Source organism: Octopus sinensis, unplaced genomic scaffold (genome assembly GCF_006345805.1).
Source record: "Octopus sinensis unplaced genomic scaffold, ASM634580v1 Contig12345, whole genome shotgun sequence".
Classification (NCBI taxonomy): Eukaryota; Metazoa; Mollusca; class Cephalopoda; order Octopoda; family Octopodidae; genus Octopus; species Octopus sinensis.
In genome coordinates, this window is record NW_021832594.1 from 49,911 (window position 1) to 71,638 (window position 21,728).

Consider the following 21,728-nt stretch of genomic DNA (forward strand, 5'->3'; position numbering starts at 1 on the left):
TTACAGAAGACTGAGTGCTGTGCTTTGCAGGTTAATGTGATGCACCTAACAGATGACACTTCCACATTTGTAGGTGCAGACTTGGCTACATAGTAAGAAGTTTGCTTCCCAGCTGCATGGATCTGGGTTCAGTCCCACTGTGTGGCACCTTAAGCAAGCGTTTTCTACTATAGTCTTGGGCTGACCATCTGAAAGAAGCCCGTCATATAGATATATACATGTGTGTAAGGCGGCGAGCTGGCAGAAACATTAGCACGCCGGGTGAAATAATTATCGATATTTTGTCTGCCGCTACGTTCTGAGTTCAAATTACGCCGAGGGCGACTTTACCTTTCATCCTTTCGGGGTCGATAAATTAAGTACCAGTTACGCACTGGGGTCGATGTAATCGACTTAATCCCTTTGTCCTTGTTTGTCCCTTCTATGTTTAGCCCCTTGTGGGCAATAAAGAAATAAGATATATACATGTGTGTGTTTTTGTGTCTGTGTTTGTACCACACCACTGTTTGACAACCAGAGCCAGAGTAAGCGACATTGAATGAAATACAGTTATCTTTGATCATGTTTCACTCATTAGATTGGCCACGCTGGGACCCTGCCTTGAAGAGTGTTAGTTGAACAAATCATTGCCAGTGTTTATTTTTTTTAATCCTGGTATTTGATATATTAGTTCCTTTTGCCAATCTGCTAAGTCATGGGGATGTAAACAAACATAGATAGTCAAGCAATGGAGAGAGACAGACACAAGACATGCACACACAATGGGTTTCTTTCAGTTTCCATCTACAAAATCCACTTACAAGACTTTGGTCACCCCAAGGTTGTAGTAGAAAACATTTGCCCCAGGTGCTACAGAATGGGATTGAACCTAGAACTGTGTGGTTATGAAGCAAACCTCTTACCACCCAACCAGACTAATTTAATATGTTTGTGTACACTTGAACATAGAAAAGGCAATATGCTGCCCAAAGTGTCTTGAGCAAGGAAATTATTGTAGATAATGCTGATGTAAACTCACCAATAGGCCGAGAAATTGTAAATTCAAATTTAACATCACATTGCATAACTCTGTTTGATTTCCTTTACAACACCAAATATGTAAATTAATTATGTTTCTCGTTTAATATTTCAGAAATTAGTATTTCACTGGATTGTACTTGTCATGCCATACATGGATGCCTATGATAAGCTTCATGCAGTGTACAATGTGTTCTTTTATCTTCTCAGAAATTATGATATTGTAAGTATCCTTCTAATTCTTCTTCGGGTTTCTGTATACGGTTTATCTCTGATAAAATTGCTAGAACTGCTAACCTTATTTTCTGATGTTATTTGGCTTGTAGTTGGTGCAAATTCTTGAGCAGAGATTTATTGCCATGCCTACATTTGTACATTATCTCTTACTTCTTACAATTGATCAGTAACATGATATCTGTCTGTCTTTGTCATCTGATGTGTGACACACCTTGCACCTGTACAGGCAATGTCTATTTGAAAAGAATGAGCTTATGTACTGCACAATTATCAAATCACTATAAACACATCATCTGAGCAGGTTGTTCAGTGAATTACAAAACTCACATCTCTCATTTACAATGGGAAAGTCCATTGTATGTGTACACATACATATATGTGAGTGTGGATTCATGCTATGAGGGGGTCATCCCCAGAGTGCTACTATGCAGCAAACTGGCCAAGAAGCAAAGCAGTTGATAATGTTTACAACACTTGTGCTGCTTTTCATTCATAACTATATTTAATCTTACATATTCTTTGCCGTGACCTCCCAGGAAATGATTCTCACACTATTTGTATATACAGGGGTTGGACAAAATAATTGAAACACCTTAAAATTTCAAACAAATTTATTTTAACATGGGGTAAGTGCTGCCTTTGGCAGTAATTACAGCTTGAATTCTATGTGGTATGGGCTCATACAAAGTTTGAATTGTTTCTAAAGGAATTTTTGTCCATTCTTCACCTAAAACAGTCTCCAGTTTTTGTAGTTATGATGGTGGAGGATATCGACTCCTTACTCTTTTTTCTAAAATGCACCATAAATGTTCAATAATATTTAGATCTGGGGGACTGTGGTGGCCAGATAAGATGTTTTTTTTTTACTTCACTAAAATGTTCCTTGTGCCATTCAGTAATAACTATAGCTGTATGAATTGGTGCATTATCATCCTGAAAGATTGCAACCATAGGATGAATTTGATCAGGTAAAATGCTTAAATAGTCTTGACTATTAATTCTGCCATGAAGGGAAACCATTAGGCTGGTGGATTTCCAAGTTATAGCCCCCCAGATCATCACAGATCTTCCTCCATGTTTCACAGATGGAAGAAGGCAGTCTGGGTTAAATGCTGTTTTTGGCTGTATCCACATGTATACTCAGCCAGTGGTCGGAAATTAGGTAAAGGATGACTCGTCTGAGAAAATAACATCCTTCCACTGTTCTAAGGACCAATTCTATAGGTTTTTACTCCACTCTAAACACTTTGCAGCATTTTTTTTTGAAAGTAGTGGTTTTCTGATTGCAACCCTCCTGTGAAATCCGGCTTTGTGCAGCTCCTGGCAAACAGTTTTTGTGGAAACTGGATTCTCGAGGTGGTCATTAAGGCATACGTAGAAACTCCATAAGATATACCTGGTGTAAGCTATGGACACATAAGAAGTGCAGCAAAGTCAAAGAAAGGTTAACTGGGAAGATTAGTTTTTGTGTGTGGCAGATGTACAGGTGCAATAAATGCCGAAGATGTACAGAAAACATTCCATCACATGCCAAGGGAGAAAAACTAGTAGTTAACCGCTTCTGTTATCTAAGTGACCAAGTCAGTAGCGGGAGTGGATGCTCTGAGAGCGTGGCTGCTAGAATAAGACTGGCCTGGGCAAAGTTCAGAGAGCTCCTACCTCTGCTGGTAACAAAGGGCCTCTTGCTCATAGTAAAAGGTTGACTGTATGATGCCTGCATGTGAAAAGCCATGCTACTTGACGGTGGAACATGGGCGGCGACTGGTGAGGACATGCGTAGGCTTCTAAGACACAAATCTAGTATGCTCTGCTGGATGTGTAATGTCAGTGTGCATACATGATAGTGTAAAGCACCCTGTGGGAGAAGTTGGACATAAGAAGCATCAGATGTGGTGTGCGGGAGAGACAACTGCACTAGTATGGTCATGTGATGTGTATGGATGAGGACAGCTGTGTGAAGTGTCATACCCTAACAGTGAAGGGAACCTGTGGTAGAGGTAGACCCAGGAAGACATGGGATGAGGTGGTGAAGCATGGCCTTCAAACGTTGGGTCTCACAGGGGCAATGACAAGTGACTGAAATTTTTGGAGATCTGCTGTGCTTGAGAAGATCCGGCAAGCCAAATGAGATTGTAATTGTGGTTGATGTCAAGGTCACGTAACTGGCCTGTTTAAAAGCACCCTTCAATCGTTGGTCAATATGCTGTGCTTGAGAAGAACTGTTGAGTCAAGTGAAATCATTGTCATGGCTGACTGGCCTGTTCAACTGAGTGAATTTTAGTTATGGCTGATGCCAGTGCCACCTGAATGGTACCCATGCTGGTGGCACATAAAAAGCACCATTTGAGTGTGGCTGATGCCAGTGCAGCCTGACTAGCTTCTGTGCTTGTGGTATATAAAAATATAAAAGCACCCACTACACTCAGAGTGGTTGGCATTAGGAAGGGCATCCAGCTGTAAAAAACCTTGCCAGATCAGATTGGGGCCCAGTGCAGCCTCCCGCTTGTCCAACCCATGCCTATGTGGAAAGCGAACTTTAAATGACGATGATGAACAGGTTTCTTTCAGTTTCCATCTACCAAATCCACTCATAGTACTTTGTTTGACCAAAGACTAGTGCCACATAGTTGGACTGAACCTGGAATAACGTGGCTGGTAAGCAAACTTCTTAGCACAAAGCCATGCCTATCCATCCATCCATCCAACCAGTAGCCTGTCATCTGAAATGTAATTCCTTCATGACCATATATCTTATAGACATGCACTGCTTATGTCTTTCAAGTTTTCAAATAGTCAAAAGTGTGGAAGTAATTAACTATTTCTTGAAGCTGATATCAGAACCATAATTTCACAAAAGTTTCTCATATAAAATCTATGCTGCAAAGTTTTAAATTAGTTCAGATTTCTTTAAAATGAATGATTTTTCTTTAAAAGAAGCAGAGTGGATAACAAAACGGTTTGTATTAAACGCATTCTAGTCTACAGTTTATAACTGATTGCTTCTGCTCATATTTTGAAATTGTTTCTCTTCCTTCAGCTCCCAGAAATCTGTTACATTTTGAGTGAGCTGACTTTATATCCTGATGTTACATTATTCCGAATAAATGAGCTGATTTTGTTGTGGAAGAAAACGGTAAAGTGTTTCATTGACATCGTCATTTAATGCTATTTCCATACTCATTGTCTGTTCTGTAAATGCAAAAATATTGATTTGTGATGTGACTGGTGCCAAACAAATTTTGTGACTAAGTGGAATTTCTAGAACGTTTTAAATTGCCAAGTTTCTCTTATCTATCCAACACAATCTTGAATATGTACTTTCTCTCTCTCATTTTATCCATGAACTTTCACTCTCCTCTTCCCTCTCTCGCACTCACACACATTTGCAAGTATGTATCTGTGATTGTTCAAACTGTGTTGTCACTTCTGTAAACAAATTGCTTGTTACTTTGTTCTTGCAAAGTCATTTGATATAAGCGATGCTTTACTTGCAAATCACCTAAGGGTTAGTGACAGGAAGGGCATCCAACTGTAAAACAATGCCTTAGTCACATATATGTTTAAACAGTACTAGCATGGCAAAACACTGACCTGCTTGTACAGTTAAATGTGAACAGGCATTCCTTAAGGTTTGGTTCATTTGATTAAGGTTCTTAGTAGTTCAGTGTTTGGATTAGTGATGTTTGTGTGTATGTCATTCCTGAGATTTGTCTCTTTGACTTGATATTCATCTTCTTTGAATTTCAGAAAAACTGAAGTGTACAAAAATCAAACATACAGACTATTTGTGCATGTGCTAGAATAACAAAATTATTACCAAGTCAATTGGTCTCTTGGTTAAATCATAGGCCTTTTGACAGCCAGTGAGAAGGATCAAGTTAACTAATCAATTAGTTTCGGCTCTTGTTAAAGCCATCGTCAGGATTTGATTACTTGTTTACTGAGACACAAAAGTGTGCACCACTGACTGAACCAGACCTGACCTAATTTACATAAATGTTGCTAGAGTGGTTGAGCGTATTAATGAACTGCTACACTGACACAGCATATATGAGATTAGCTTCATAAACAGTTCCAATTTTGTATTTAATAAGCATATCTATATTCCCGTATGCCCACGGGCATATGGCGTAGTGGTAAAGAGTGCAAGCTACTAACCTCAAGATTCCGAATTCGATTCCAAGCAGTGACCTGAACAATAATAATAATAATAACATTGAAAAATTCCTTAGGAATGAGAACCCAGGTTCGAAATTTCCCCAAGATACCCGAAGAAGGCTGGAGGGTATATCAGCTGAAATGCTGTATTAACAACAAAGATGAAGACAAATATCCGTCAAATGTAAATAATGTACATAATTCCTCATCTCTTAAATATAAAACTGTAATATCTATATCCATCTGCCTATCTGGCTATCATCTTCATCATTTTAATGTTGACTTCTCCATGCTTGATTCAACTACTTTGAATGCTTTACAGTTAATATGGTTTACAAGAGCTGCTGGCTCTGTTGTCAGTATGATATCTGCCAACCAGCTGAAGAGTCAGAGTTTATACTCTGTAAGCATTACTGCTCTATGTTTACAATGAAGGCACTTTACTCTGTTACATATCATAGACTGGAACTGTCTACTCCAGTAATCAGCATCTACATTATATAAGTTCTAAGATCCTTATTTTCGTTTCTGCTGCCATCATTCCACACTGGACTCAATATTAATGAATGTAAGTTATATATCTTTTTCTCATTTGATGTTTTATCTTTTCAGGGGAATGTCCCTTCATTAATTGGTTTACTAACGAAATATAAGATGCTGCAGCCTGATAAATTAGGGCTGTCACTTCCAAAATATCAAGTAATTTTCTTTTTGTTTTTTCCATTTTTTTAACTATCAGTTTTACTTACACAAAGCTGCAAACACATAATGCTGTGCTCCAGCATGGCCTGAAATATATATACATAAATATTATTACTGCCATTTATTATCATTTTAAAGGCAGGTAACTGACAGAATTGCTTGCAAACCAGGCAAGATGCTTACTGTAAATCCTTGAGTATAATCCGCATTTTTTCCCCAAAATTTAAAGGTCAAAATCCTTAGAGCATACTATGTACAAGGTTAAAAATGAAAAATATATTCTAAGCAATGTCCGAGTCTCTATTTGCTGTTTGGCAATGTTTATTCAGACGCATTTTGTGATGTCGGGCGCGAAAATACCTTAAGCTAAGCCTGAAAGCAATGAAGTCATAAAAGAATCATCTATAACTTGCAGTAAGCAACATTTATTAAAATAAAAGTATTCAGAACACAGAATAACATGTAACAAAAACAATTTGCAAACATATTTACATTCCCATATAACAGTTAAGAACATCACCATTATTGTATTATGCATGCGCGGAAGTGTTTGTTCGACTGGCTTAATTACGCACGACTCAAGTTAGAGAAGGAGTGTGTATTATACACAAGGTTTAGGTTTTCCAGAGGTACAGCCCCCTAAAAATCTCCTGCGTATTATACTCAAGGGTGGACTATACTCAAAGATTTACGGTAATGGTATTTCTCCTGTCTCTTCACATCCCAAGTTTGTTATACAACCAACAACTATGTTCTTTTTTATTCATATATCAATTTAATATCACGCTATCGATATACAGCTGATTTAGTGCCTTTTGACATCTTTCTGCATCTCTATCTTCTCCAGGAAGCTATGCAATTCATCTTCTATGAGGCTAGTTAATTTTTCAAATAATAGTAAGCATGGCAAAACATAGATCTATATTTACTAATCTACCCTCGCTTTTCTTTATCCGTCTGTACTTGCACTGTATGCCAGGTACATGCATCACAACCACACGTGCAAAAATGGTGACCTCCTATCAAGACAAAATGTGCATGACATTACAGGTGGGGACCGAGTTTGAATTTTCTTCGGATTGAGTAGCCCCTCATGCTCAAAAGGTCCCTGAATAAGTGCTGTTTAAGGCTAAGGAATAAAACACCTTTGTTTCCACGGGTGAATTATTCAAGCACCCCCCCCCCCCCCAAACCCTCTCAATACATGGCTATGATGCTCCCTCACTATTCTTGCTTTGATCAGAGATGCACATATCGTCAGCCACTAAGGGACATGCTCAACTGGTTGTGGTGAAACAGATGACAAGCAAATCTGTGGTATTACCGAACATGACATTTGCTGTGGTCCATTTTTTGTACCAAGGCAAAACCTGTTTATGTTAACACTCCCAATCAGTTAACATCAGAAGCCATGAGAACTGCTGCCTCTTATTGCATCGGGGCATTTATTATTATTATTAGTAGTAGTAATTCCTCTTGCTCTTTAATTTTTGAGTTCAAATTCCTCTAAAGTCAGCTTTGTCTTTTGTCCTTTCAGCATAAATAAAATAAGCACCAGCTTAGATGTAATCAACTAATCCTCCCCCATTGAAAATTGCTGCCCTTGTGCCAAAATTTGAAACCATTGTTGTTATTATTATTATTATTATTATTATTATTATTGTTGGTGCTCTCTATTCTACTTTTCAGCGCTTTTATAGATCACCAAATTCAAAAATGCAAAAGATTATCCAAGCTGTTCAGCTACGAAGGGGACTGGAATTAAAAGCTTTAGCACAGAAATCTGTTAATAGTCCAGTAAGGTTTTTTTCTTTTCTTTTTTTTTTCAATGTTTTTATCTGTCTTTGATTTTAAAAAAATACTGTCGAGATTAAGTTACATATGCTAACATGCTAACTTAAAGATAGCATTTTGGCAGTGACATATATAAGTAAATCAATTATCCAGAGTATATTTTTTGTGTGAAGTAAGTAAAATATATTAAACACAGTTGGAGAATGGCAGGAGCAGGGTTAAGAATTACTGATGTGGAGATTCCTGCAGTGATTAATCAACGGTCACCCTCATTCAGTACACTTTTGATCAAAGGCTTCCAACCACAATCATCTGTTCTCTTATATAGCGGAGACCACGACTGAGGCTGTTCCCATGTGTGGTTAGACACTGATGAGCCTTCATAGAAATTGTAAATACAAATTGAGATATTACAATAAGCTAAAAGTAGCTACTTGAACCATTTTGATTGACTTCGCGCACACACCACTTTTATTTTTTTCAGTATGCTTGTTTGAAGCGATCACTTCGGAAACAAATTTATGCAGATTGTAAACAAACACAAAATGGGGGATCAAAGTTTGGAAAATTTGTGAAGCAAATACTGGGTACTGTTGTGGATTTAGTTTTTATACAGGGAAACTAATGTTAGTCAGCACGGCTTAGGGTACGATGTGGTCTGGAAGTTATTGTTTGAAGCGATCAATGTGGAAACAAATTTACGCAGATTGTAAACAAACACAAAATGGGGGATCAAAGTTCGGAAAATTTGTGAAGCAAAAATACTGAGTACTGCGGTGGGTTTAGTTTTTATACAGGGAAAATAATGTTAGTCGGCATGGTCTAGGGGACGATGTGGTCTGGAATTTATCACTTCCATACCATAACCAGGGCTGTATATTATTTTTTGACTGGTCAAACTTACGGTGGATTCCAGTATTTCAGTTTATTCCACCTTTATGGTACACCTGTTGTGCATTAAATTCAATTGATGATCTAGTGATGTGCACAATTCTTCTTTATCAAAATTTTGTTGCATCACCATTTGAATATTAGCTGATGATTCATTTTCTATGGTGATGTTTAAACAAAATTTTAATATTTTTACCTTTTGCTCAATTTACCTGGATTTACCTGTAATTAAAGTCACTTTGAGACAAAAGTTATGCAATAGAATTGATTAAGAACCCTTTCTTTAATTATGTTCCAAATATCACATTAATATGTTGATAAGTAAAAAAGTTACAGTTATTTAATGAAACAAGCCTAAATTCATGATTATTTTAGAATTTAATTGAAATTCATGAGGGGTGTATTTTGGTCAGAAATATTGTAACGAAAGGGTTAAATTATGATGATGTGCTTGAAAGGTGATGGTTGTTATTCTCCTTTCCAAAGTGAAGAAAACATTTGTTTATCTTTCATGATTTCATTTCCAAGATTCACAATGCCATATACCAGTGGTTCTCGACCATTTTTTTTATTTGTGGAACCCTTTGAGTTCTATTTTACTTGGGTGGACCTTCATTGCCAGTCAGTGTTTAAAAACATTTTTGTATTGTTTAAAACATGTATATATATTTTTATTATGTTTCTATTATAACGGTGATTATCTGGTTTATAATGGTTTTGACTTGGAAGAGATAATAAATATATATTTTTCTTGAGTAGGAATCTATGGTGATAAACGTGTCACTTATAACTTAATCATAAGCATTTATCACCATGCATAAGTCTTAACTGAGGCTGTATAACTGCTGTGGGGAATTATACACACCACAAGACGCTGAACATGCTTGCTTTTTGTTTTTCACCTCTATAACAACAGTTTCATACTTGCAGAAATAAATTTCATCGACAGGTTGAAGAAAATGAAGAAAAAGAAATTATTTACTAAATTAGTTTGTTTACAGTACATTTATAAGTCAAAAGAAAAATGTCATAGTGAATTACGACATAAAATTTATATTAACTAATTCTTCCATAACTAAGCTACAAGAGTTTTAAACAATTCAAAATAGCCTTGTTGAATTATATAAAAGACTTGGCATTGCAATGACCACTATCTCAAGTGAGTGAGTGCCGTGGAATTGAGTGACAACCAATGAACACTGATTAATTTCCCCAAAATCAGGGTTTTTAAAGCTGTTCCTACCTGAATACTAAGAACTGTATTTTGTGAAAGATTTCTCTTTGATGAAAGTTAGAATTCAAATATGGGCAGTAATTTTAACCAATAGGAAACTAATAATTATACCTATTCGGGCAACATGACCATTACATCATATTACCGCCGATAAGGGTTTATTAGGACTTGCATCGTTACACTGTATTTAAAAACATTTTATATGTTTATAATTAAATATTATTAGTATCCGAGTTGACAGTACCTTGGTAGATAAAGCAATTAAGAGTATGAAGACAGGTAAAGCCCCCGGCCCATCAGGAATCACTGCAGAGATGCTCAAAATATCTGGCAGTGTCGGCTATAGCCTAGTCAGCTGTATAGTTAACCAGGTGATACACGAAGGAGTCATACCCAATGACTGGTGTAGCAGCACTATAGTCAATTGCTACAAAGGTAAAGGTAACGCTTTCGATACAAATAATTAGAGAGGTATCAAGATATTGGATCAAGTAATGAAGGTCATGGAGAGGGTTATAGCCCAACTAATTAGGGAGAGAGTCAGTTTACATGAGATGCAGTTTAGGTTCGTGCCAGGGAAAAGCACCCACTACACTCTCGGAGTGGTTGGCGTTAGGAAGGGCATCCAGCTGTAGAAACTCTTCCAGATCAGATTGGAGCCTGGTGCAGCTATCTGGTTTGCCAGTCCTCTGTCAAATCGTCCAACCCATGCCAGCATGGAAAATGGACGTTAAACGATGATGATGATGAATTGTATAAAAGAAATTTTAATATTTTGTGTATTATAGAAATATAACCAATTTATTGCACATGATTTGTTTAATGAGCAAAATCTCATATGGGCCCCACTTGAGAGCCACTGCCGTAAACGTTTTATGAGGAATGTTACAAGTTTAGTAATGTGTCCTTTTCACTGAAACTTCTCAAGTTCTGATAGTGACTCAGCAATTAGAGCAAGGTCATCAGCATAGAGGAGCTCCCAGGGGATCCTGTCTTGAATTCCTCCATTATTGCTTGGAGGACTATGATAAATAGGAGGAGGCTGAGGACTGAACCTTGGTGGACCCCAACCTCTCTTAAAGTGAAATAATATCATTATCTTGTTTTTCAGGTTCGAAAGAAAGCCAAACTGAGTAAATTAATTCCTCAGGTTCAATCTTCAGTAAATGATTATGTACCAACTTCTGATATTGTGAGGCCGGACCACTTTCCTGAAACTGTTTCATTCAACAGGATACTCACATTTGAAGACCTTCTTCAGTATATCGATCAAATTCAAGTAAGAGCAGCTTTTCTTCCTTATTTTCCTTCCCATTTTGATTAAATAAACCTTATGTGAGAAACACGGATTTAGGTAATTAACAAATGTTTCTTAAAGATAACACAGTCAATAAATAATGCAAGACATGTATAATGTGTGGGGGTTTATACTGGGTAATGTGATACTGAGGTATGTGATCCCTACTCATAACTGCTGACGGATCGGCTGTATGGTAAGTAGCTTGCTTACCAACCACATGGTTCCATGTTCAGTCCCTCTGCGTGGCACCTTGGGCAAGTGTCTTCTACTATGGCCTTGGACCGACCAAAGCCTTGTGAGTGGAGTTGGTAGACAGAAACTGAAAGAAGCCCGTCGTATATGTGTATGTTTGTGTGTCTGTGTTTGTCCCCCCAACATCGCTTGACATCCCCGTAACTTAGTGGTTTGGCAAAAGGGACCGATAGAATAAGTACTAGACTTCCAAAGAATAAGTCCTGGGGTCGATTTGCTTGACTAAAAGCGGTGCTCCAGCATGGCCACAGTCCAATGACTGAAACAAGTAAAAGAGTAAAAGTATAAGTTTGTGTTATTAGACCCTAGTAGTTCAGTTTGCTTTCAATTTTTATTACTAGTAACACTTATTGTGATTGTGTCTAGTGGACTTAGGCTTAGCTGACTCTTTAGTGTATGGCTGCATCAGATGCAGAGCAATTTTTTGATACAATAAAGAATAAGTGTTGCATATCTTTTATACCAATAAGTATCAGGTTGGAATGAAAGTTACGTCTGATTGTAAAGTTTTTATTTATGTTTCTAGAAATATTTAATTATTCTCATAATGACCATTCCTTCATAGAACCTTATTTCATTTGTCAACAAGCTTATAGATGCTGTGATTGTAAAATGCTTTAGTTTTTGATGCAAAGTATGATACCAATTATTTTCAGCCTCTTCTCCTGATGTCAACCTAAGACCATCCAAGTGATTCTGTGATAATCATGGGGTGCAAGGACAGGAGAATATGGACGATGAAGCAATTTCTCTCAACAGAGCTCTTCCAAGGGATCTTCTGTCAATTGTGTAGTATGTGGGTGAGCATTATCGTGATGCACACACACACATACTCACACACACACACACAAACGTGGCGAGCTGGCAGAAACGTTAGCACACCAGGCGAAATGCTTAGCAGTATTTCGTGTGTCTTTATGTTCTGAGTTCAAATTCCGCCAAGGTCGACTTTGCTTTTCATCCTTTCGGGGTTGATAAATCAAGTACCTATTTCTTTACTACCCACAAGGGGCTAAACACAGAAGGGACAAACAAGGACAGACAAACGGATGTCGATTTTATCGACCCCAGTGCGTAACTGGTACTTATTTAATCGGCCCCGAAAGGATGAAAGGCAAAGTCGACCTTGGCGGAATTTGAACTCAGAACGTAGCGATAGACGAAATACTGCTGACCATTTCGCCCGGCGTGCTAACGTTTCTGCCAGCTCGCAAGTACTATTTAAGTACTGGGTTCGATCTAATCTACTGGCCGCCTCCCCAAAAATTTTGGACCTTGTGCCTGGAGTAGAAAAGATTAACGTGATGCAGAATGACTCCCTTTCTGTTAGGATGGGTGATTTTTGTCCAAAGCTGCTTTCAAACGATGAAGTTGATTGCAGTAAAGATTGGTGTCTAACAGTTTGTAATGGATAATTTCCTGAATATTCCACCATACATTCCTCAGGATCTTCTTTGGATGAAGTCATCCTCTTGGTTGCTGAGCTGGTCTGCTTCCTCAACTGATTCATTGACATCAATGTTAAATACTATGATAAAGGATCCACTTCTCAACACCAGTAACAAGCCTCTCCAAAAATGGCATGTGACACTTGTCGTGTAAGCAATGACTCACAACAAGCAATAAATTGTTGCAGATTCTCTTGAGATGGGTCGTGCGGGACCTATTTTCCAACTACTGAAGCCTTGCCAATTCTTATCAGTTCGCATAGGATAGTTGTATGGCTTGCTTTGAATTTCTTGGCTAGTTCCCTAGCACTAGGAACAGGGTTTGCTGTGATAACATCTTCCAGCTCTTGGGAATCAAAAGCTTTCAGATGATCTTTCTTTGGCTCATTGCCTAAGTTTCCACTTTGAAAACAGGGGAAACCAATTCCTGCAACTTCTTTCATTTACTACATCTCCTAAGTACTCTGAATGGAATTTGCTGCTGCTGCACTCACGTTGACACCTTTATGAAACTTGCATGGTAAAGCACATCTAATGTGTTCTTTGATTGAAGTGAACATCAAAGAAGACTGTGAGCAATATTCTTTTAGCCTGAAAGAAGAAAATATAAATTACTCTTTGTTTCATTCCATGATTGACAACAAGAAGCAATACTTTAATAAATGTTGTCTAAAATTTCATTTAGAAAATCGAACTAAACTTTCATTCCAACCTGATACAATGCCGTATTTATGGCATAAAAGACACACCAGCATATTCAACACACCCTAATCTCAGCTGTGCCTATTTTGGAAAAAGTAAGCATCAGGAACGAAATTAGTTTATGGGACCTGGGGTCACTTTTTGAGAGCTTTCTTTTATTAAAAATGTCTGTCTTCATTGGTAAATACAGTATTTAAACAGTATCGGTAAATACTGTTTATTTAAAGAATGCTGATCAGAAGAAATCTAACAATTAGAGCTAAACTTTTTCCAGGTGTAAAAAGTACAGCATGGGATCATTTGCAATGTTTTGTCAAAGAGTAAGTGATTCTTGGTCTTTTCATAAATATCTTTTTTAATCTTTAATTGTAGCTCCCAATTCAAATGGGTTCTGTGATTGATAATCCGTTGCTTCAGTACCTGATCACATACAACAAAAACCGACACATAACAGGCCAGTTTAATTGGTGGCTCTACCACACTTGTTACGATGGTAAGTCTTCACAGGAATCTCTTTGAAGTCTCTTTTTAAAAAAAGACTTGTTTCATCTTTCATTTTTGTTCTTGTTTGCAGTGGTTTCTGTCTTTCAGTTGTGGCCATACTGGGGCATGCCCATCAAGGATTTTAGTTGATACACAAACAAACAACATGCATATATTTGTACACATCCCTCTCTCTCTTTTGGAGAGGCACTGAGCAGCTATATGCACACATGCACACACGGCAGTAACATCCGCCTACCGAATTCAATCACAAAGCTTCGGTCTGCTCGGGGCTATAGCGGAAGACAACTACCCAAAGTGCCACGCAGTGAGCCAGAACATTATTGACAATGATTTCAAAGTTTAAGGTGATAGGCCATCGTCAGATAGTCCAACAATGGCTTAACTGGCCAAAACTTCAAAGTCTCTGTCAACAGTATACTTGTTTAAGAATTATAAATTTGTATTGTAGGGAAGTGGAAAGTAACCCATCAAATTAATGTGTAAAATTGTTTTCTTGAGGCAATCGAAATCGATCAAAAAAATCAATGGAAATTGTAGTTGTGATACCAGTGCCGGTGCCACATAAAGAGATCCGTCCGAACGTGGCCATTGCCAGCGCTGCCTCGACTGGCCTCCGTGCCGGTGGCATGTAAAAAGCACCAACCAATCGTGGCCGTTGGTGTCACCTAAATAGCACCTACTACACTCACGGAGTGGTTGGTGTAAGGAAGGGCATCCAGCTGTAGAAACACTGCCAGATCAGACTGGTGTCTGGTGCAGCCTCCTGGCTTCCCAGACCCCGGTCGAACCGTCCAACTCATGCTAGCATGGAAAACGGACGTTAAACGATGATGATGATGATAAATGAATACCAAAATAATCATTAACATACGTGTGTACATATATATGTGTGTGTGTGTATGTATATATACATATATATATATATATATAGGAATATGTACTTACATACAAGGCCAAAGAGGGTACGGACGTCGCTATATATATTATTTTATGTAGAAAAATACAAACTGGGACAAGAACGTAAAACATTTAGAAGACGATACAAAAAACACGGACGGGACATTCGAAGCCTTCAATCTTCAGTCATGAACCAGATCATCGTAGCAATTTCGGCTGATTAATCTTGAGATCGCTCTGATCCGGCCAGCCCCAAGGAAAAACTAATCTACGAGCATTAGATTTCTTGGAAGAAGGATCGAATGTATACGAAACAGGGACAGAAAAACGGACGATGCCACACGAATATAAAATACAAAAAACAATAATGGTAAAAACAGGACAAAAACAGCGGGTATCTTACGACTAGTAAACAGTACAACAAGTTTAGCTGGCGTATTTGGAGAAAATGCCTTTATCGGCAGACGAAGACAACAGATCAGAGTAGAGTGCAAAGTGTGAAAGGCAGAGAAATGTTGGAGAGAGAGAGACAGTGTGTAGAGTCGTGCCAAATTTTATAGGAATATGTACTTACTTCTTGACTGAAGATTGAAGGCTTCGAATGTCCCGTCCGTGTTTTGTGTATCGTCTTCTAAATGTTTTACGTTCTTGTTCCAGTTTGTATTTTTCTACATAAAATAATATATATATAGCGGCGTCCATACCCTCTTTGGCCTTGTATGTAAGTACATATTCCTATAAAATTTGGTACGACTCTACACTCTGTCTCTCTCTCCTACATTTCTCTGCCTTTCACACTTTGCACTCTACTTTGATCTGTCATCTTCGTCTGCCGATAAAGGCATTTTTTCAAAATACGCCAGCTAAACTTGTTGTACTGTTTATTAGTCGTAAGACACCCGCTGTTTTTGTCCTGTTTTTACATTATTGTTTTTTGTATTTTATATTCGTGTGGCATCGTCCGTTTTTCTGTCCCTGTTTCGTATACATTCAATCCTTCTTCCAAGAAATCTAATGCTCGTAGATTAGTTTTTCCTTGGGGCTGGCCGGATCGGAGCGATCTCAAGATTAATCAGCTGAAATTGCTACGATGATCCGGTTCTTGACTGAAGATTGAAGGCTTCGAATGTCCCCTCCATGTTTTTTGTATCATCTTCTAAATGTTTTACGTTCTTGTCCCAGTTTGTATTTTTCCACATAAAATAATATATATATATATATATATATATATATATATATATATATATATATATATATATATATTTGTGTACATATGTATGCCATCTTATCTCAGATTTTTATTCTTACTGAACCCAGTGTGTTTCATTTTCTTCTGCAGCTCTTCTAGAAAACAGTGTACCATATTCTGATTATCTGGAAGAGTTTCTGTCAAAGTTAGCAGGCTTCATGCGTCGTGTTAAGGTATTTATTTTTCCGTTTTTATTTTCCATGATTTTGATAATTGTAAATTATTTTGAGGTCATTTCCTTTTGTAGAAAAGAATAAAAGTTCTTAATATTGGAGAACATTATTATTATAGATATTGCTAAATATCATTTACATTGAATTATTGCTTTTGTTGGAAGTAATAGCAGTATCATTAAAAAAAATTTTTTTAGAATTCCTCTTTATTTTTGTCTAAATATTGCTCACTATTTAAAACTTTGAATAAAGACTTTTCTACTCTCATACGTATATCTGTCCTCATATTCTAAGATCTGTCAAACATTGATTTTTCTTCTGTAAATGTCCTTTATCATATTCCGTAGAGGGTACGAGAGAGCATGAGCAGCAGTTGTCTATAGAACAACAAAGCAGATCATAGCTTCTTTTGCATAAGGATATTTTGTTAACGACCAGTTTTGGAGCAATTTTCAACATTCTTTGACCGAGCAGCACTAACATATGTGAGAACTGTCTGTGATTTTTTGGCACTGAAGGACTCCAAAGGAGAGATATTTAGCTTCAGTTTTATGACAGCAATGAAGAGATAAATATGCTTTCACTGAGGTCAAGTCTTAAGATGATCTGGTACCTGCTCTTAACATTTAAGTAAATTGAAGCACTCTAAAAACCGTAATAAAGCACCAGCATTATATATGTATATATTCTTTTTATTTTTTTTCAGTCTAATTATTTTTAGACTGTTTTATTTCTCTTTTATTGTGATGGTCTTTCTGTTCTTGCCTTTATGGCCACTGTGGCAAAACGTATTGGTGATAATTGCCATTTTCTTTGCATAATTAATTATTCGTTTCAATCATTACATGTGATTTAGGACATATAACTTCTCATTAAGGCTACAAACTGGTACAATTGTTTGCAAGCTGAACAAAATGCCTAATGACTTTTTTTCTGGCTCTCTGCATTCTGAGTTCAAATTCTGGTGAGGTCAACTTTGTCTTTATACTCTTGGGGTTTGATAAAATAAAGCAGCAGTGAAGTATGAAATTGACTTACCTCCTCCCCTCAAAATTCCTGGCCTTGTACCAAATTTAGAATTATTTTAGAGAGAATGTAGTTTTAGACATAAGGCCTTTTTTTTTAGTTTTTTACCTCATTTTTCTTACAGAATTATTTTAGCATGATGGTGATGAATTAAATCATTTATATTTTATTTCTACCCCAATCAGGAAGGCACCCCAGCTATTGAATATTTTCTGTACCAGTTCCTTGATACCTGGGATGGATTTCATTTTAATCAGTCCATTTTTAAATTGATTCCACACATCCGAATACACAAGTTTTCAGGTAAATATGGTTTTTAAAATGTAGTTAATATGATTTATGTTTTACTAATAATATATTTATTATATTTTGATTATCCTCAAAAAAGAACAGAAATAGAGAATGTCAAGATTGTTGACATGAAAGTGCAAATTCTGAACTCTGGAATGGAATAAAAAAAGATAACTGCCTTTTGAATTCATGGTGATATGTAAATCACTTTGATTGAACTTAGATGAGAACTTTTTTTTTATTGGTGGTCTCCCGATAGGCTTCATTGTTAATGTTATTATTTTTGTTATTTCTTTAGCCAGTTTATCGCAACTATATTCTTTTTTAACTCTTTTACTTGTTTCAGTCATTTGACTGTGGCCATGCTGGAGCACCACCTTTAGTCGAGGAAATCGACCCCAGGACTTATTCTTTGTAAGCTTAGTACTTATTGTATTGGTGTGTTTTGCCACACAGCTAAGTTACGGTGGACATAAACACACCGGCATCGATTGTCAAGCGATGTTGGGGGGACAGCACAGACACACAAGCGTATACACATATACATATATACAACGGGCTTCTTTCAGTTTCCACCTACCAAATCCACTCACAAGGCTTTGGTCAGCCCAAGGCAATAGTAGAAGACACTTGCCCAATGTACCACGCAGTGGGACTGAACTCGGAACTATGTGGATGGTAAGCAAGCTATTTACCACACAGCCACTCCTACACCTATATGTACATGGTTGTGAGGCATAGTCTCATACCAAGATAAACAGCACATGACCTTGCAGTTGGGGTCCAATTAGAATTTTCTTCAGGCTGGGTAGTCCATCACACTCAAAAGGTCCCAGAATAAGGGTTGTTGCAGGATGATGAACAAAACACCCATTTTTCCAGAGGTGAATTATTAAAACCTCAAAGAATCCCTCTCAGCACATGGCTGCAATGCTTCATCACTGCCCCTGCTCATGATCAGAGATGCACATATTGTCAGCCACTGAGGGACTTGCTGAACTAGTTATAGTCAAGCAGCTCACAAGCAAATCCGCTGTATTGAACAGAATATTTGCTGTAGCCCATCATTTACAGCAAGTAAAAACATACGCATGGTAACACTTGCAATCTGTTACGGTCAGAAGCCATGAGAGCCACTGTCTGGTACTGCATCAGGGCATGATTATCATTATTATTATTATTGAATGAAATGGCAGTGCATGCCATCAGAGTCACACTGGAGTAAAATATACAAAGCCCAGTATACCCATCGTGACTACCCGCCTGATGAGGGTACGCCAAGCACATGCATCACAAGCATATGTGCATGACATAGTGATTTCATATCCAAGTACACAGCATGTTAGAATTTTCTTCACATCGAGTAGCCCATCCCAATCAAGAGTCCCCTGAATAAGGTTTGTTTAAGGATGTTGAACGAAACACCCATGTTTCCAGGGATGAATCATTTACACCATAAAGAAATCCTCTCAACACGTGGCTATGATGCTCTGCCATTACTTCTGCTCATGATCAATGATGCGCATATCATCAGCCACCAAGGGCCGTGCTGAACTGGTTATGGTCAAACAACTGACAAGCAAATCTGTGGTATTGAGCAGAATATTTGCTGTAGCCCATCTTTTATACCAAGACAAAATATGTACATGATAACACTTCCAATCAGTGAAGATCAGAAGCCATGAGAGCCACTGCCTGTTACTGCATCAGGGCATTAATGATGAGAACTATAAATGGCTTATATTGTTTGGACACTGATCAACAATGTTGTTGGGAAAGATACTTAACTCTTTTAAAAACTTTGGAGTTATTTCCCTTCGTAATCTCATGCAACCCAGATATATCAAAAGTAACGAATCCAATATTGAGAAAGAACAACAAAATGAGAAGAAAGTTATTTCGAGATTCCAGTCAAATGATCGATGAACAACAGCAAAAGGAAAAAAAAAAACAACAAAAAACAAAAGCAAAATACTATTCAATATTAACAATGTAATGAAAAGAATATATTAAATACTAACATAAAACGTGCATTGAGACCAAGTGATTAATAGTGAAATGTTGAATTATTAATATATGAATTTTCTCTATTAAGATTTTAATAGCTTTTATTAAATACTAGCAGTATCGCCCGGGGTTGCTCGGGTTTGTAAGGGAAATAACTATATAAGCATTTTTAGAGAGTTGTAGCCAAAAAATAGCAAAAATATGCATTAAAAATGGGAAAAAATGATGGTAAATATTTTTTTAAATCGTTGACTCATTGTAGACATTTTTAGAGAGTTACTTCTCTTATATAATAGCGAAAAAAAGCATTAAAATGGGAAAAAAATTATGGTAAATTTTTTTTTAAATCGTAGACTCATCGTAGACGCGCGCTAATACCCAGAAGGGCTCGATATGAATCACGACTATAAGATACCCGGTTTGGGTTAAACTGCACCGCAAAATGTGGGAGTAGTTAGGAATCTAAATCGTAGGAGACAGACACACAACTTCACTTTTATATATAAAGATTTTCTAACCTCACGTGAAAGACCCTAGTACTAGGGTGAGATTAGGTGCTAACCTTCTCCCACCCCCTTGTCTTCTTGGTGTGACATGGATGGATAGACGAATGTTGAGGTGGTTTGGCCACATGGAGAGGATGGATGAAGAGTGGATGGTAAGGAGGGTGATGAAGGCAGAAGTGGTAGGCAACAGAACCAAAAGCAGACCTCGGTTTGTGTGGATGGGTGGATGGGTGGAGTGAGGAAAGCTTTGGTGGTTAGAGGTGTTGAAATGAGAGAGGCAAGAGAATTTATTATATGATAGGAAAGCTTGGAGAGTGTTTGTGGATGGATGAGTGAATTGATGTTGCTCAAAGGAGTACAGAACTAACGTGATGCAGTGGGGTTAAACCAGCATATGCTGTCGGGCCCCACTGCTGATACTGAGGATTGCATTCTATGATGATGATGCCTTGACCCGAGCATAGCACGGGGCTCGCCTCTTTGAGCTGGGAAATGAACGGAATGCCTGGTGTGTGTCTTGTTGTGGTTACCCACGCCTAAAACATGGGGAATAGGCCTGGGTATATATATATATATATATTTCTTGTACCTTTATTGTAGCTCATCTTGTGTATTATGAACCATTGCAGAATATTAATTGATGAAGTCACAATTGATTATTGGAGCAGGCATAGCCTGGGCTTGAATCAGATTTTGGATCTGGTTTGCAGCTTTTACAAAAGCTACACCTGCAAACCTTTTAATTCAAGGAAGAAATTATCTAAAAATTTTATGTTTTCAGTGATAAGTTATTGTAAATCTTTACTTTCTTACTGATATCTATCGTTTTTTTGTCTTTTCTAATTTTCCTTTCAAATATTGTATTCAGAACTCCATCAGATTCTGTTAGAACCCCTGAAGAAAATATTTTTCCGACGTGGAACTTATTTAAAGGTAAAATCAGAATATTGCATTACTCTTTTAATATTTCTCTTCTCTTCTTCATTCTGTTTCAATTGATATTTACTTTTTGCAAATGTGATAATCATTTCTTTTTATTTCAAGAGAATGCTCTGAAATGCTTGACCTCTGTATTTATCCTCTTCCTTCTTCTTCTTCATCTTCCTCAACATCTAGCTTCTGTGCTGGCACAGGTTGGTCAGTGTGACAGGGTTTGATGAGTCGATGGACTGACTCCTGCACCAATGTCCTTGGCCTGGTTGCCATGGCTGGCTGCTTATCCTAATATCAACCACTTTACATCTAGTTTCTATACTGGCACAGGTAGGATTGTTTCACAGGGTCTAATGTGTATGTGTCATAGACCAAGGGCCTCTTTGGTCTGATTGCTATCGTTG

At 37.5% G+C, this 21,728-nt stretch overlaps 1 protein-coding gene across 1 annotated transcript in view; it reads left to right on the forward strand.

The window, feature by feature from the left end:
• The window catches only part of LOC115229285 (centromere protein I-like), a 58,025-nt gene that overhangs the window by 16,128 nt on the left and 20,169 nt on the right, over window positions 1-21,728 (forward strand). Inside the window, exons 4-12 of the mRNA XM_036499162.1 lie at window positions 1,133-1,240; window positions 4,292-4,387; window positions 6,025-6,111; window positions 7,804-7,911; window positions 11,145-11,312; window positions 14,108-14,228; window positions 16,479-16,561; window positions 17,773-17,890; window positions 21,260-21,324. Of these exons, the coding sequence (XP_036355055.1) occupies window positions 1,133-1,240; window positions 4,292-4,387; window positions 6,025-6,111; window positions 7,804-7,911; window positions 11,145-11,312; window positions 14,108-14,228; window positions 16,479-16,561; window positions 17,773-17,890; window positions 21,260-21,324 (954 nt within the window). The remainder of the gene's footprint in view (window positions 1-1,132; window positions 1,241-4,291; window positions 4,388-6,024; window positions 6,112-7,803; window positions 7,912-11,144; window positions 11,313-14,107; window positions 14,229-16,478; window positions 16,562-17,772; window positions 17,891-21,259; window positions 21,325-21,728) is intronic.